Source organism: Mustela lutreola, chromosome 4 (assembly GCF_030435805.1).
Source record: "Mustela lutreola isolate mMusLut2 chromosome 4, mMusLut2.pri, whole genome shotgun sequence".
NCBI lineage: Eukaryota > Metazoa > Chordata > Mammalia > Carnivora > Mustelidae > Mustela > Mustela lutreola.
In genome coordinates this window covers 100,621,721-100,637,839 of record NC_081293.1, presented here as the reverse complement: position 1 = coordinate 100,637,839, position 16,119 = coordinate 100,621,721, and the positions used below count along the sequence as shown (strand labels likewise).

At 46.1% G+C, this 16,119-nt stretch overlaps 1 protein-coding gene across 2 annotated transcripts in view; it reads right to left on the bottom strand.

Moving 5' to 3' along the window:
* The window catches only part of VOPP1 (VOPP1 WW domain binding protein), a 109,796-nt gene that overhangs the window by 17,127 nt on the left and 76,550 nt on the right, over window positions 1-16,119 (bottom strand). For both annotated transcript variants that reach the window (XM_059170600.1, XM_059170601.1), the window contains one exon: window positions 11,424-11,560. In XM_059170600.1, the coding sequence (XP_059026583.1) occupies window positions 11,424-11,560 (137 nt within the window). The remainder of the gene's footprint in view (window positions 1-11,423; window positions 11,561-16,119) is intronic.

Below are 16,119 nucleotides of genomic sequence, written 5' to 3'. Positions count from 1 at the left end.
TCCCACATTCACTTGTGTCTTCAACAAATACTAAATCCCTGCTACTTGCCACACCATTCCTGGCACTTAACACACAGCAATGGCAAAAACGAAATCTCAGTCTTTATGATGCTTACAGCTAAGAGGACAATAAGCAAGATAAAGAACAAATATAGCACATTAATTGATATTTAAGTGTTAAAAATGAAAATAAGCAGGGGTGTTAGAAAAAAGCAAACGAGGGAGGAGGAAAGGGAATGCAATTTTCCACTGTGTACACACGGAGGGTCTCACGAGAAGGTGAAAGACATAAAAGAAATGAAGAAATCAGGGCACCTGCAAATAAATAAATTAAAAAAAAAAAAAAAAAAAAAAAAGGGACGCCTGGGTGGCTCAGTTGGTTAAGCGGCTGTCTTCGGCTCAGGTCATGATCCCAGCATCCTGGGATCAAGTCCCACATCGGGCTCCTTGCTCAGTAGGGAGCCTGCTTCGCTCTCTGTCTCTGCCTGCCACTTTGTCTGCGTGTGCTTGCTCTTGCTCTCTCTCTGACAAATAAATAAATTAAAAAAAAAAAAAAGACTCCTTTCTTAAAAAAAAAAAAAAAGGGCGCCTGGGTGGCTCAGTGGGTTAAGCCGCTGCCTTCGGCTCAGGTCATGATCTCAGGGTCCTGGGATCGAGTCCCGCATCGGGCTCTCTGCTCAGCAGGGAGCCTGCTTCCGTCTCTCTCTCTCTGCCTGCCTCTCCGACTACTTGTGATTTCTGTCAAATAAATAAATAAAATCTTTAAAAAAAAAAAAAAAAAAAAAAAAAAGAAATCAGGGCACCTGGGTGGCTCAGTCGGTTAAGCCTCTGCCTTCAGCTGGGGTTGTGATCCTGGATCAAGCCCTGCATCTGGCTCCCTGCTCAGCGGGGAGCCTGCTCCTCCCCCTCCTCCTTGCTTGTGCTCTCTGTCGCTATCTCTGTCTCTCAAATAAATAAATAAAGTCTTTAAAAAAAAAAAAAGAAATGAAGAAATCCACCATGAGTGTATGGGGCAAGGTAATGGAGAAGCGCACCATGTGTATATGGCAGGGAGGGTTTAGATGGAGAACGAGCCTTTCAGGCAAAAGGAATGACAGTGCAAAGAACACCAACAAAGCAGCCTGGAAGGTCTGAGGAAAGCAGGAGGCCCGTGTGCAGTGGGAGTGGAATGAGCCGGGAGGACCGCAGCAGGAGCGGTGAGTGGGAGCAGGAGAGCAGCAGGAAGGGGAGATGTACGAGGCAGGCAGGGGCCTTGCTGGCCAATGTAAGGACTTCTGACTGTGAGCAGGGTATGTGGCCTTCCACTTAGGGAGTGCCGGCCTTGCTCTAGGGTCTGCTTTGTTGGAAACAGACCAAAGCCAGGGAAGTGGGAAGCGGGAAGCAAGACGACTAGTTAGGAGGCTCCGGTGAGAAGGTGTATCAGAGGTGGGCAGTAGTAGGGGTGAGGGTGGGAGAAAATGTCAAGACTGCTTTAGGCCAGAGCAGCTGGAAGAACAGAGCTGCCATTTGCTCAGCTGGGAAGACTGGGTGGGCAGGCTCGGGGCGAGGTGGGGTAAGTCCCAGACCCTTAGGATCCTCCCTCACTCCTATCCTTCACTGGATCAACAGATGATTTAGGGAGGATTCTTTTATTTCCAAGTGGGAGCAGATTATTTATTTGCTCATTTACAGATTCCTTGAAACTGCAAGTTCAGAACCACTACTAGTAGCAATTACTGCCACTTATGGAGTGTTGCCTCGGGCCTGGGGCTCCACACTGTGTATGGACCATCATCTCATATGCAATGACCCTAAGAAAGTCTCTTAGGACCTCAGCCTCATAGCTCAGGAGCTTGGAGCTTAGGAAAATGGAGTCACATTCCCAAGATCTGCTAGAGAGGCATGAAGTTAGAAATGAAGCTGAGATCACCCTAGCCCAGACCCTGAGGTATCTGACTTTTGCCTTTTTAGACTGATTTAGATTTAGATTTTCTTGGTAGTGCACAACTTGATAAATTCTTTTAAATGTGCCAGTAATTTTTATACTTCGGTCAGATTCAGAGTAGTGCACAGGCACTCCTACAGTTCACAGCATTCTTTCCTCTCATTTCTAAGTTTTCATTTTATACACTTGAATTTACTTAATACAAGATTCAAGTCATATCTTCACAATAGATAATTATTTTTACCAGCATTAAAAAGACTTTTTTTTTTAATATGTGTATATATTTAGGAAATCATGGGTTATTTATTGAAGGGTAAATAAAAGGCTGGTAATACTAATAAGCTGAAAAAAAGAGAACCAGGGCAGAAATGACTTTGTATATTTCTGCCTGCATTTATTATCCATCACAAAAAGAAGGGCCTTTTTCTACTGCTTCTTTGGGAGGACTGTGGAGGGAGAGTTAAAAAGAACATCTGTAGTAGGAACCTAATACTTTCATGCAGACCTGCCAGGGTTTATAGAGATGAAATATAGCTGAGACACATGTGAACACTGGGGCCCCAATGTCCCCCAAGAAAAGGCAGCCACAAGTTTTGTGAGCCAGGTAGAGCCAAGTAAGTAGGAAACAAAACCCTTCCACCAAAAGTTTTCACTTTTTCTTTCCTGGCTGAATAAATCAGAAGTTGAGTGAGGACAAGTTTTACTCACTACTGATGGATTTTTTTTTACAACAGAAGCCAAACGAATTGTTCTGAGAATACACTGGTATTCCAAGAAGCAAACCTAGAGCACAAGGCAGAAAGAGTGGCAGTGATCACATCCCAACAGAGATTAAGGTCTGAATTCTACTCCAGTTCTGAGGCCCTCAAAGGTTCACAGGCTTTACTGTTTAGCTTATAGGAGATTTAGTTATTACTACTAATGCCCACTCCCCATTGTTTTGCTTCTTATCAAACATCTAGTTTCCTCTGTGTGCGTGCTGTTCCAGATCACCTGGGGTCTTGTTAAAATGCAGCTGTCCACAGAGCATCTCTGGGGTGCAGCAAGAGGGTCTGCACTTCTAACAAGCTCCCAGGGATGCACTTAATGGTTTCCAGCTCAAATTTCGAGGTGCAAGAACCAGACACTTTACAAGTGTCATCTTCATAACATTACCTCCCTCCTCTCTTAGAAGAGAAACCTGAGTGTAAAGAGGTTAGGTCCCTCTGTTCACTGGAACTCTTCTACAAGTCCTGCCAACTCAGAGCCCAGATGGACCACACACCTGCCCCATTGCCACCGACCTCCCTGCTGTCACCCTGGCCCAGACTACCACTGCCTCCTACTGAGATGGCGACAGCCAGCTCCACCTGTGATTCTCACTGCACCTTCTCCCAGTAGCTATCAGATCACCTTGGATCATTCTCTGCTGAACTCATGCACTCCTATTACTTTTCTGTTACATCCTTCAGCAGTCTCTCTCTAAAGCAGTATATCATTGGATTTTTAACACAACTTGATGAGATTTTAACACATTTAGAGTCACTGTAATATATATTGTAGGTAGTCTTCGACTGTCTTATTTTGCTTTTATGTTTCCTCAATGTTTCTCACCTAGTCTGCTTTCTTGCCTTAAAAAATGTTTATTACTATTTTTGATGCTGATTTAGAATGCAGACATGTTACTTTTTTTAGGGGGGGAGGCAAAGGGAGATGGAGAGAGAGAATCTCTTTTTTTTTTTTTTAAAGATTTTATTTATTTATTTGTCAAAGAGAGAGGGAGAGAGAGCAAGCACAGGCAGACAGAATGGCAGGCAGAGACAGAGGGAAAAGCAGGCTCCCTGCCAAGCAAGGAGCCCGATGTGGGACTCGATCCCAGGACGCCAGGATCATGACCTGAGCTGAAGGCAGCTGCTTAACCAACTGAGGCACCCAGGCATCCCCGGAGAGAGAGAATCTTAAGCAGGCTCCACACCCAGAGCAGAGCCCAACATGGGGCATGACCTCACAACCCCAAGATCATGACCTGAGCCAAAATCAAGAGTCGGACGCTTGATTGATTGAGCCACCCAGGTGCCCCAAAATGTTACTTTTAATTACAAGAGCAGATACTATAAAGATGCGTAATACACTGTCAAACTGGATACTGGAGTTTCTTTTGTGGAAAATTAGCATTACGGACTTCCTTCCAGCCCTCTACCAGTCTTTAACTGAAGCTGTGGACAAACATGTTCTTTCCTCTTTCCAGCCCATCACGTGCTTCTACAGTTTGTAGAAGCCTCATGAAGAAAAATGCCTTGGGCAGAGGTGCCCAAAGATGACAAAGATAATGTCAGAGCTGGCTTTCTTTCACTGAAGCTCTGGTGACAGAGAGGAGGCCAATTTGGGGGTATGGAGCAGAATACATGGGTGGGAAGGTGGGCTTGAACCTGATGACCAGTAGGATACTGTGACTTGTCACTTTCTATATTTTTCTGTCATGTGCCTATGATAAACCAAAAGGAACTAATAAAATATTCCTGGTTGGTTACATGCCCACTGCTAAGCTCGCCTTGTTTTCAGTAACAATAATTACCTTCATGGGTCTCAAAGGAGCAGCCAACCTAGTTTTCTACTAGACAGTTTTCCTTCACAGAAACGTAAGGGTTAAAGTATCTTTTCCTTCAAATTTTGATTTAAATTCTAGTTAGTTAACATGTAGTGTAACATTGGTTTCAGGAGTAGAATTCAGTGATTCATCACTTACGTATAACTCTCAGTCCCATTACAACAAACACCTTCCTAAGTACCTATCACCATGTAGCCCAACCCCCACCCCCTCCCTCCAGTCAGCGCAAGTCTTTTATGGTTTGCTTCTCCCTCTCTCTTTTTTTCCCCCTTTGCATATATACATCTATTTTGTTTCTTAAATTTTACAACTGAGTGAAATCATATGGTATTTGTCTTTCTGTGACTTCTTTCACTTACCGTAATACACTCTAACTTCATTCATGTTGCAAATGGCAAGACGGTATTCCTTTGACGGTTCAGTAATATTCCGCTGTCTATTTATACCACATCTTTTTCATCCATTCATCAGCTGATGGACATCTGGCCTCTCTCCATAGTTTGCCTATTGTTGATAATGCTGCTATAAACATTGGGGTGCATGTGCCCTTTCATATCAGTATTTCTGTATCCTTTGGGTAAATACCTAGTAGTGGAATTGTTGGGTTATAGGGTAGCTCTACTTATAACTTTTTAGAACCTCCATTCTGTTTTCCAGAATGGCTACATGAGTTTGCACTCCCACCAACAGTGTAGGAGAATTCCCCTTCCTCCACATCCTTGCCAACATCTGTTGTTTCCTGAGTTAATTTTAGCCACAGGTGTACATCGTGATATTGATTTGTATTTCATAAGTGTTAAATATTAATACACAACAAACAGCAGACAGAAAACATTTTAAATTATCTCCCCAAGACATTAAAAGTCTTCTAAAAAAGATGAAATGTATTAGAGGACACTGAAAAAGTAAAAGGCAGATCAAGTAGAAAATGCATGTTGTGTTTTTGCTGAAGTTCCACATGCAACCCAAATATATAGGATAAGAGAAAAAAATTTCAAATTTTTTAATTTTTAACTTCAGGATCTACAGCCTCTACATTTTTCTGTTAGATCAGCGGTCAGGGGTTACTACTGCTGTCACTCTGCTTCGCTGTCCTTTCTGAAGAGCCCAGAGCCAGGGACCATCTGTTTAATCTCCACTGTATGCACTGAGGTTAAGCAAGCACTTAACGCACAGTGCGTGTGCTTAAAACACACTGACAAGTGACAGAAGGAGACTGTGTGTGTACGAGACAGCATTTGGGGACCTCTCTGCAACAAGGAGCCCAAATCTGTCCTTACTTCCACTCTGAAAGGACTAATAATAGCCCTTTCAAATACACTTAGGGAGAAAAGTTCATGATGACAGGCTTGGGAGGCAGTCTGGACAGATGAAGCAACAGACTTGAAAGGTAACCTAAGGACCTTTGATGCACATGAAGTGGGTGGGAACAGTCTGTCTGACCAGCTTTGCCCTTAGGAACCACATAAGGAACACATTTCAGACTTGTGTCATCTTCCCTCAAGTATGAGTGGTTTTTAAGAATGTGCACTGGGCAGGAAAGGGGATCAAACTCACAACTCTTTTCTCTGTCATTGGCAGAGCAGAGAATAATAAGCTGAAGACTTAAATGTGCTAGAAGTTTCTGTCCCCGATGATCAAAGATTATAGATGGGAACACTGTTGTAATTAAAGGAACTATTGTTACTGCCTACCAACAGGGCAGGCTAAAAAAAATGCCTTTCCTTTTGAATTGCACTCTGTGTGAAATGTTACCTATTTCTAGTAGCTAAGGATATTAAATGTTTTTAGGTGAAGAAAAAACCCTCGCATTTTCAAATGGAAGGAAAAAATTATAACTCCCACTTTTATATGGTATGACATCTAGATACATCTATTTTATATGAACTAAGTAGTGCAAATCATACAAAATAGCAATTGAGTTGTCCTAGAAAAGGAAAGGGTGGCATCAAAGTTAGAAAGAATTACCAGAATAAGAATGACAGAAAGAGAAGACACACAAGCAGAAAATCAGACAGACAGACACATGGAACTTTCTGGAAAAATATTTCTGGTTAGCAAGAAGGAACTCCCTGATGTGAGGCTATAATTCTTGGGCTTCAGTAGATGAAACAGCCCTTGAAACCAGACCTCCTCACTCGCCTGAATTATCTGGTCAACCAGGCACCTTCTGCCCTCAGGGAGGAAGTGGTAAGGAGTATTCTGGTAGCTATGGAAGTGTATTAGGACACTGGCATTTGTGACTTTTAAATAAATAACTTAAATATTTCCAGTTACTTTCTTTCATCCAAACCGTAAGTTCTGATAGAATTTCCTCCTGAAGGGGGTGCTCCAGAGCAGCACAGCGGAGCGGCAGGGAGGAAACTCTCAGGGAAGCACAGGCTTTCCGGGCCCAGAGCAGCTGCTCACCCTGGGCGGCTCTTCACCCAGTTTCTTCAGTAAACACATAATGTAACCCTCAGAGCTACAGGGGTTAGGGACGGCAACAGGCTGTCTGGTCTCTGTCTCCACATTCCTGAAGCACCATCAGCCTGAAGTAGAATTATCCTTACCCCACCTGCCCCAGAACTTGAGCAGCTCTGTTTGCGTTTCGGCTCCGATGTGAAGGGTGATTAAACTATCAGACACACCCCCCAACCCCCTCTTTCTACAAGTTCTTCAAGGGAAGCAGTGAGGACACCTTGGTCCTACCTCTGCTCCTGTGTGAACACAGCGGCTGCTGCCAGTTAGCTCGCACTTTCTGAATGAAAGAAGGAAGTCTATCCTTCCTCTCTACCCAGGAGGGCATACCCACATGCTGCCAGCAGCATGATGTGGAAAGATTTTGTGGGGGGAGGGCCTACAGCATTTAGGGAGCTCTGACTTTCTCCAATGACATTTTGGCTACCTCCGTATTTAAAGACTAAACTGAAACAAGGACTGTTTTTCTACATATGATTCCATTTTGCAGCTGAAGTGCCTAGGCTCAAAAAAGACAGTGGCCCACTGTGATCCATAGACCTCAGGCCTCCTAAACCCCATCCAGCTGCCTCTTTTTGTTCCCCAAACATCAACACCCCCCACCTAGCTTGAGGCCCAAATGAGCCTTGGGCTTCAGCCTCTGCTTCTGTCGGAGCCCACCTCCAAACTTCAGCTGCACACCTGGTTTGTCAGCCTCTCTCCCCAGGTCTTGCTCCACGAGCCCCCTAAAACCACGATGCTGTCACAGCCTTCCCCTTGCCCCAGTTAGGAGCGATCTCTGCAATGCGTAGATCTGCTTTTCCTCACTCAGCCACGCTGTGCTGGGATGCTGGTCCCGGCTGGAACGCCACTATGTGCCACTCTGCATACCAGGACATGGGCCTCGACTCTCCCCCCATCCTGTGCACAAGTATGGGTTCTCTATTTGCTTCTTCTTCCTCACAAATAAGCAAAGCTCGCCAGAATCTACTTCCCCTCCCCCAGGCAAAAGAGAACAGGAATCCCCCCAGCAGATCCATGAACCCTGTCTTGTGTCTCATGAACATGCTGCGTTCCTGAGCAAGGAGCGGTCTATTCCTAGGCGTAACATTTATCCTGGAAGCCTACTGTTTAATGTTAGTGCACTGAGTTTCTCTTGCTAGACGGCTGAGCTCGGCACGGCCTTCCTCTCCCACCGCACACCCCCAGGGGCACAGTGCCCCGAGCATTACAGGATCTCAAGAAACTGCCTCGGAGGAGATGAAACCCACCGACAGCGTGAGATGGGATGTACCTGAAATCGCTAAAAAGCCAACAGGCCCCATTTTTTTTATGACTAGTTCTAAAGAATCAAATCAAAGCACTTACACTGCTTCCAAGCTCAGCACTGTGAGCAAATGGCACAGACCTTGATCTGGTCGTGAAATTATGGAAACTGCGCACGCCCGCGGCACAAAGCCAGCCTGCCCTCATGTGATACTACGGTGTATTTTGGGACTGATGGCTGAATCGGGCTACAGGCCCATATGAGGTGAACAAACAGAAGAAAGACGACGAGGACTCCCTGCCGGGCAGAGGGGGCAGGTGTGAGAGGCTCTGGCACGGCAGCTCCCATGGAAATGCATCAGGAGGGGGCCTGGAGGGCATGGAGTGGCTCCCACTACTCTGAATGCCTCTGACCACAGGGGAATGGGCTCAACCAAACTCCCTGAGATGCTGGAGAGGCTCTGCTTCATCCCCACCAAGAGCCGCTCCCTGGTGTTTCTGGGCTTTCTTTGCCGTCTACAAAGGGACATTTTTTTACTGGGGACTCTCCTGCCTCAGATTCCTACATTTACGCTGCCTTCAGTAGTGTCCTCAGTGGATGTCATGGTCCCGGGACGGACAAGAGGTGTTTAGAGCTCTGGGCGTGTTAAAGGCTGGAGGGGAAGGAAGACCCCAGGAGCCTCTCTGCCCACCTCCTGGGCCCTCACTCCTTCCCTGCTCACCCCCACTTAAACAGGCATTCCCATCTCCCCGTGTGGCAGCAGCCTCCCACATACACGGCTTCTCCCTGCATCCTTAAGTTCTCCTCCACAGCCCTCACTACGGGTGGGGGGGCCAAAGTAGACAAAAGGGATTAAAACTCACCCCAATCAGTGCTATTAAAGCACCTGGCAAAGCACCCAGGAGAGAAGGGCAATGAAGTCTGGGACAAGTTCACCAAGGGGGCATTTTCCAGGCAGACAGAGAACGCAGGTGGTTCACACAGGCCACTGAGCAGAATTAAGGCCATGGGTGGAAGCATGAGGCTGTAAAGGTTTCTGAGTCCTTGGCTAAGGAATGCGGACTTGCGGGGAACAAAGCGAGCTGGCGGAGAACCTTAAAGCATAAGAATAACATGACCTGTGTGCTTTTTAATTTTTTTATAAAGACCTTTCCAGTGGCACTGCGGTAGACAAAGAGCTGGAAGACACCAGTGACTGTGAAACTTTCAGCAGCCATTGCTCAGGGGTAAGAGTCTGAGATAAGACCGGGGAGGGTCTGATACCTGTTTATTGGGTGTGGTTGATAAGGGGGCTGTGGACCAGCGGGGTTGCACTGAGATGCAGGAAAGAGGCAGAATGAGGAAAGATGGTACATGGGGGACACACAGCGACCTCATTTGGAAATACCGAGACACCACAGACATTCAAGGGGTCTTATGCGGCCAGCACTGGAACTCCTCCTGCTCTCAGCATTCACCCTGACCGTAAAGGGATGACAGACCTGACAGCACCATGGCAAAGGACATGTGGCGTCTTGCATCTGTGGCCATGTGGGACATGGACTGCTTTTCCCTGTACTATGAATTGACATAGTGCTAACAGGGGGGAAAAAAACCAGAGGAAATTTTTAAGTCTTTGACCCATTTCTCTGATCTACTGTTTCTTTCTTAGAAAAGAAAAAACAAAAATCAAAGGACTGACTCAGGTTAATCCAGATGAAATCTAATTTTGCACCCTCCCCAAATTTATCTGAAAATTTGCACCTCACCCTATGCTAGAGAGTAAATTTGAAGCTATTCAAATATCCCCAAATAGGAAAGATTAAAAATCCACCTGCACGTGAAAAGTCATGCTACCCCGACTGAAAATTTAAAGTATAGCAACTTCTGAACTGTTACGGGAAATCCATATTCAGATCTTTTAGTAACATTTAAAAAAATAATAAAGACAATTCTTTAAAAAAAAAAAAAAGCTGGTGAGTATCTGGTGTAAAAAAACAAATCAACAGATGTCCATCCTCACTCCCTTTGCATCGTGAGAACAACAGAGAAAAAACTTTTTATACTAAATTCCCCTAGTTCTTTTTGGTTTTAGACAACTTTTTAAAATCATGCCTGATATACAAAAAGCTAAACCACTGTTAACATCTACAACCTGGTGAGTCTGGAGATAAACATACACTGTGAAGTCATCACTGCAATATAAGTCATAAATCTACACATTACCTCTCAATTTATGATTATGAGGGTAAGAACACTGAAGGTAAGATCTACCCTCCCCACAACATTTTAGGTTACCAGGGCTGTCAACTATAAGCCCCACAATGTACAGTGCATCTCTAGACGTAAAAACCACGGCAGGAACTGCTCCTAGAGTTCTGTCCACTCGCGGTATGCACCGGAGATGCCCGCCGCCTGGCCTCACATACAGTGGCCAAAAGACAGGAAGTCTAACGGGCAATGCCGAGCCCATCCTCTACCCCCTCCTCCTCAGAAGGCTCCCTCAAAGGGGAGGGAAACATGACACATCATGTCAAAAATAGGGAACCAGCGTGTGTCCCCAGGGAAGCTTGAGTTCACCCAACACAGTACCTGAGGGTTTTAGATAGTTAAAGCAATTTTGTAAAAATGAAGAGACCACTAATTTTTTTTGACTCTATGGCATCACTTTGGGTAACGCTGCCTAATGAGGCCAAATGGAACTGGTACAGCAGCACTATTTTCTGTAGTAGCACTATTCTGAGGCATTCCAAATACTAGTAGATTGCATAAATTATTGTTGAATGAATGAATAAACAACCAAGCAAGAGAAACAAATGATCAGCAATGACAGAATATCTAAGCAAATCACCACTTAGTGGCAAAATCAGTATCTAGTCCCAGTGCATAAGGAATGGCAAGGACACTCTTGTTTGTACACAGAAACTGAGACATGAAATAGTTTTTAAGGGAAAACAGCCAACAGGGTGCATATAGGAACCACACATGTACACATAAAAGGTGCGCCACGATTTGGGTGAGAACGCGAGGTGACAGAGGTACAATCCAACAGACACCGCAGCTTCATCAGCGCAGACACACAGTGAGGCTGATCAGCAGAACTGAAATGAATACACGGGGCCTGAATTTTTGCTTCCAGCCCACGTGGTAGCAGGGACCCTTCCGGACGCTTGCAGGGGACACAAACAGAACAGAAAGGAGAGATGAGGACAGAGGGCTGGGCTGACCTGGTGCAGGGTTCGGGGGCTGCCGGGTGTAGGACACGTTGAACGCAGGCTCCTCGATCAGCGGCGGCGGGTACATGCGTCTCCGGATGAAGAAGCCGGCTCCGCAGCAGAAGAGCACGCCCATCATCAGCAGGAACCTAAGGGAGAGCACAGCAGGGAGGGGCTGCTCGCGGCCCACCATGACTTGGCCCAGGCTCCAGGCCCTAGGACTCGGGGAGCCGGGAACAGGGACTCGAGAGTGAAGGGATCCTTGGGGCCCAGCATCTGGCTCCTCAGGCCGGCCTTCCCCTGACGTTTCCACCAGGACCTTCTTTAGTGGGTGGCACCTGGGAGGGCTCCTGGGATGCCCTTGAGCAGAGCTCGCTCACACGGAGAGGCTAAGTGAGCTTTCCATCTCAAAATGCTACAGCTGGTTAGCTGCCCTCAAAGACTTGATCGATCACTTTCTGTCCATGGCTCTGACCCCAGCTCAGTCCTTTCAGTCAAAACTGGAGATGGCTCCTAAATCTTGTCTGAATGCAAGCCACGGCTGATCCAGCTCTCCTCGCTGTCCATGTCCCCCACTTTCCCTTCTTCATGGGGAAAGCAACAAGGATAAGCACATTTGTCCTTCCTAGCAGTTTTCTCTCTATTATTACATGAATAGTCAAATTTTAAATGGTGGCCTTCCTAGAGCACACCTTAATTACAGAAAACCTACAGGACCAGAGAAAATGCAGTCAATAAAACAGCTGCAGATGAGAAATCTCTTAAGTCTGGCTGACATTATCTTACTGTGACCTTAAAGTCTGACTGGTTTAATGGCAGGACCTTTGTCCAACTCAGATCTAAGAATTCTCAGGGTCTGTCACATTGCTGGCATTTGAGAACTGACAAATGGATAAATAGCTTCTTCCCACCTCACATTTATTTGCACTGTACCTTGTCTTTCTAGAAATAGGGGAAGTCATTCTGAGAAGAGCCAAGCTGTCTGTCCTGCACAGACACAGCTGGGAAACTCTTGCCTCTCTCTTACCTGACAGTATTATGGGACGCAGGGAACCTTCCAGAACCTCACCCAATATACCCACACTATGTGGGCAGCTTATCACCCTATGAAATATGAACACACAGCAGAGCCAGCTACATCATGGTTAAAGGCACCTGACCACACAGAAATGAAATTGAAGAAAATAGCAGACGATAAAGAATTTAAGATTCTTAATACGATGTTAAGAGCAAGTCCATCAGTCAGTCAGTCAGGAGTTACTGGACAACCTTGGAATGTGGAGTAGGAAGAGAGATCAGAGGCACCAGACAAGAAATGATTCAGGAAAGGGCTGAAATTGTGGCTTTCTGACCTGTCTCCTAATTCATTACACCTTCAACAATTTTTAAGCAGCTGCTCTGCTCTTGTGCGTTAGAGAGAGTAAGGTGAGGTCCCTCCCCTCCCATTAAACCAGAATTCTGGTAGAGGAGGGAAGAGCAAACAGCACACTTACAAATTCAGTGATTTATAGCTCTGGTCAGTGCTAAAAAAGAAAAGTGCCGGTGCAGACATGGGGCGGGGGTGTGCGTGTGCACATGGTAAAATACACATAATGTAAAACGGACCACTGTCCCCATTTTTAAGTGTACAAGTCAGTGAAACAAGAGGTTTTAAACAAGGGTATGTGTTAGAGTGAGGCAATCAGAAAAACGTGCTTCCCTTCAACATTTGGGCTGAGTTCTGAAGGACGGAAAGCAAGCGGCAAGCTGGAGAGGAGGGAAGACATGTTCTGTGTGGAGAGAACAGCTCCTGTGCTCCAGTAGGAAGCTGGGTAAGCAAGAGGCCCCAGAGGATGGCTGCGGGCCCCCGTCCTGGGGAGCTTCTAGGAAGCTCAAGAACCCCCACCGTGCCGGGGCCTGGCATCTCAGCGCTGGGGTGCTGGAATCACAGAGGGAACTGTTTCAGCTCTTAAAGCTAATTTCCCTGGGGTGGACTCAGTTATAATCTTACATTCACGAGTAGGTCCAACTGTAAGTATCTGAGCAGAAATAGAAAGCAGAGAGAGAGGCCGATTATATGTAAGGATTTGCCTTTTCAAGTAACACTACAACTCACTTCCAACAGATCGGGCTCCCCGGATTGGAAAATACACAAGACGCCTGAGCTATGGGTCTCTTCCCTGAGATAAGCTGAAACATGGTTTACACTGTCAAACGGAATTCTTATTCTCTCAGCCGAATAAGAAAGGTAGTGCTCCTCCTACTTCAGACTGCTGGCAAGTACAAGGCAGGGACAGAACAAAGTCACATGGCAGGAAACAATGGCCGGCTTCGGTATCAATCATCAACATCATTTCTCCTGAAATATTAGTCTGAAAGAACTCATTTTAAGAGAGAAACTGATAAGGAACAGGGAAATGGGCATATAGGAACAAGGAAAGAGAGAAAGCAGGACCTCAGTTAGGGAAAAGGAGTGGTACAGTTAGAAGGGCCGTTCTCTGAAGTACTCAGGACTGATTGCTGAGCAGGTTTGGGGAGCTTTCCATGGATTAAGAGAGGAAGTTCCTGCCTTTTCTATTATCAAAAGTAAACTGGTTTGTTCAGTCCCATTTGTTTTTCCCAATCCCTTTCTGCCCTCCCCCAGCACTTGGTTCTCTCCCAGGACAACTCTGCAGGAGTGGGAGCCCCCCAGCAGCAGGGCTCATGGGCAGAACCCTGTCTGGTTTTCCTCCTTCCCAGTGAGCTTCCCAGCTGAAGCAAGGGTGCTCTCGGTCTAGTTGTTCTAATCCGAATGATCTCATTCAAACAGTGTTGGTTAAAGATTACTTGAGATTTCAGAACTGGCATGGAGGTTTGAAAGCATTTTCCTCTAAAACCTTCGTCCTATGGTAAGTAGACAGACTTCTTCAAAAACAAGGTGGGACCCAGGTTGGAGAGCAGCCCTTGCTTCCCTCCATGTCCAGCTCTGTACTCCCATCCTGTCCCTCTCCCCCAAACACCTGCGCCCCACATGAGTTTCTGCCACTCTCTCACCACATCGGCTCTTCTTATGTCTCTGTCCCATCAGTGTGCTGGTCCCTCTGCACAGAACACCGTTGCTGAGACCTGGTCAGAAGATTTGTCAGCTTTTCCCCATTTTTCTGGCATCAGACACTCTGATTTAAACACTGGTTTAAGACTCCCCACGTCCATGGGTGCCTGGAGGGCTCAGGTGGTTAAGCATCTGCCTTTGGCTCAGGTCGTGATCTTGAGGTCCTGGGATGGAGCCCTGCATCAGTCTCCCTGCTCAGCAGGAAGTCTGCTTCTCCCTCTGCCTCTGCTCCCTGCTGCCATGCTCTTTCTCTCTCTAATAAATAAAAAATCTGGGGCACCTGGGTGGCTCAGTGGGTTAAGCCTCTGCCTTCGGCTCAGGTCATGATCTCAGGGTCCTGTGATCTCTCTCTGTCAAATAAATAAGTAAAACCTTAAAAAAAAAAAAAAAGTAAAAATAAAAATAAATCTGTTAAAAAAATAATAAAACTCTCCACATATAATTACCTATTTAGACATGTCTCTTTTAGGAGCCTGACTAAGTGCCTCTCCAGGGGGCCCTGGTGCATACCAGACCCTTAATGTTTACCCCGAGAAGAAATGCATTGAGCGGGAAGAACCCAGGCATCCTCTGACTTCAGCTGGGGCACCTCAAAATTATACCTCAAGGTCTTTTCTGGCTATATCCCCACTTTAGGACATGTGGTGAGAATCTCAACACTAATAACTTGGCCACATCTGTCATCTGTCACTCCTTGTTTGATGACACTCACAAGATGTCTCTTTGTCCGGATCCCAATAGCTTACCGCATGCTGTCTTACTAATGTGCCCCAACTCTGACAAGGGGCTCTGGCCAGGGGCTCGATGGCACCTGACTGCTGGTTCAGGTAAAGCTTCCTGGGAAAGCCAACAGAATATGCTCTAGTTTCCAGGACTTCATATTTTTCCTGGACTCTCGATATTTTAATTCTTTTTTTTTTTTTTTCAAGAGAGTGAGCACAGGGGCGGGGACAGGGGGATGTGAGGCAGGGAGAGAGAGGATCCTAAGCAGGCTCCATGTCCAGCACAGAGCCCAACACAGGGCTCTATCTCATGACCCTGAGATCATGACCTGAGCTAAAATCAAGAGTCAGATGCTTAATTGAATGAGCCACCCAGGTGCCCCCTGGACTCTGTTTTGTTTTAAGACTTTTATTTATTTATTTGACAGAGAGAGAGAGAGTCCAAGTAAGCAGAGCAGCAGGCAGAGGGAGAGAGAGAAGGAGGCTCTCCGCTGAGCAGGGAGTCCTTTGCAGGACTCAATCCCAGGAACCTGAGATCATGACTGAGTGAAAGGCAGAGGCTTAACCCACTGAGTCACCCAGGCATCCCTGGACTCTCAATTAAAAAAAAAAAAAATCACATAATACCTAAACTTTGACAAGTTTTTTTCATTTTTAGGAACACTTGGTGCTTTAGGCAAGCTGGCTATTTCAGGATTCTTGTCCCAGGCAGTCTGGTCTTGTAGTACTACACAAGGCCCCATGGAGGAAAAACTCTGAGGGCCAGTAATGTGTGAAGCCAGGCCAAGCTCTGGAAGACCCCCCACTCACTGGTCCTCCTGTCCCTGCCGTGGTACTGATCCACTCCACGTTAAAGTGCACCCCAAAATGCTTGCAGTTAGAAAATTTTAGGCCAAAAAACATTTACCTTCATTTA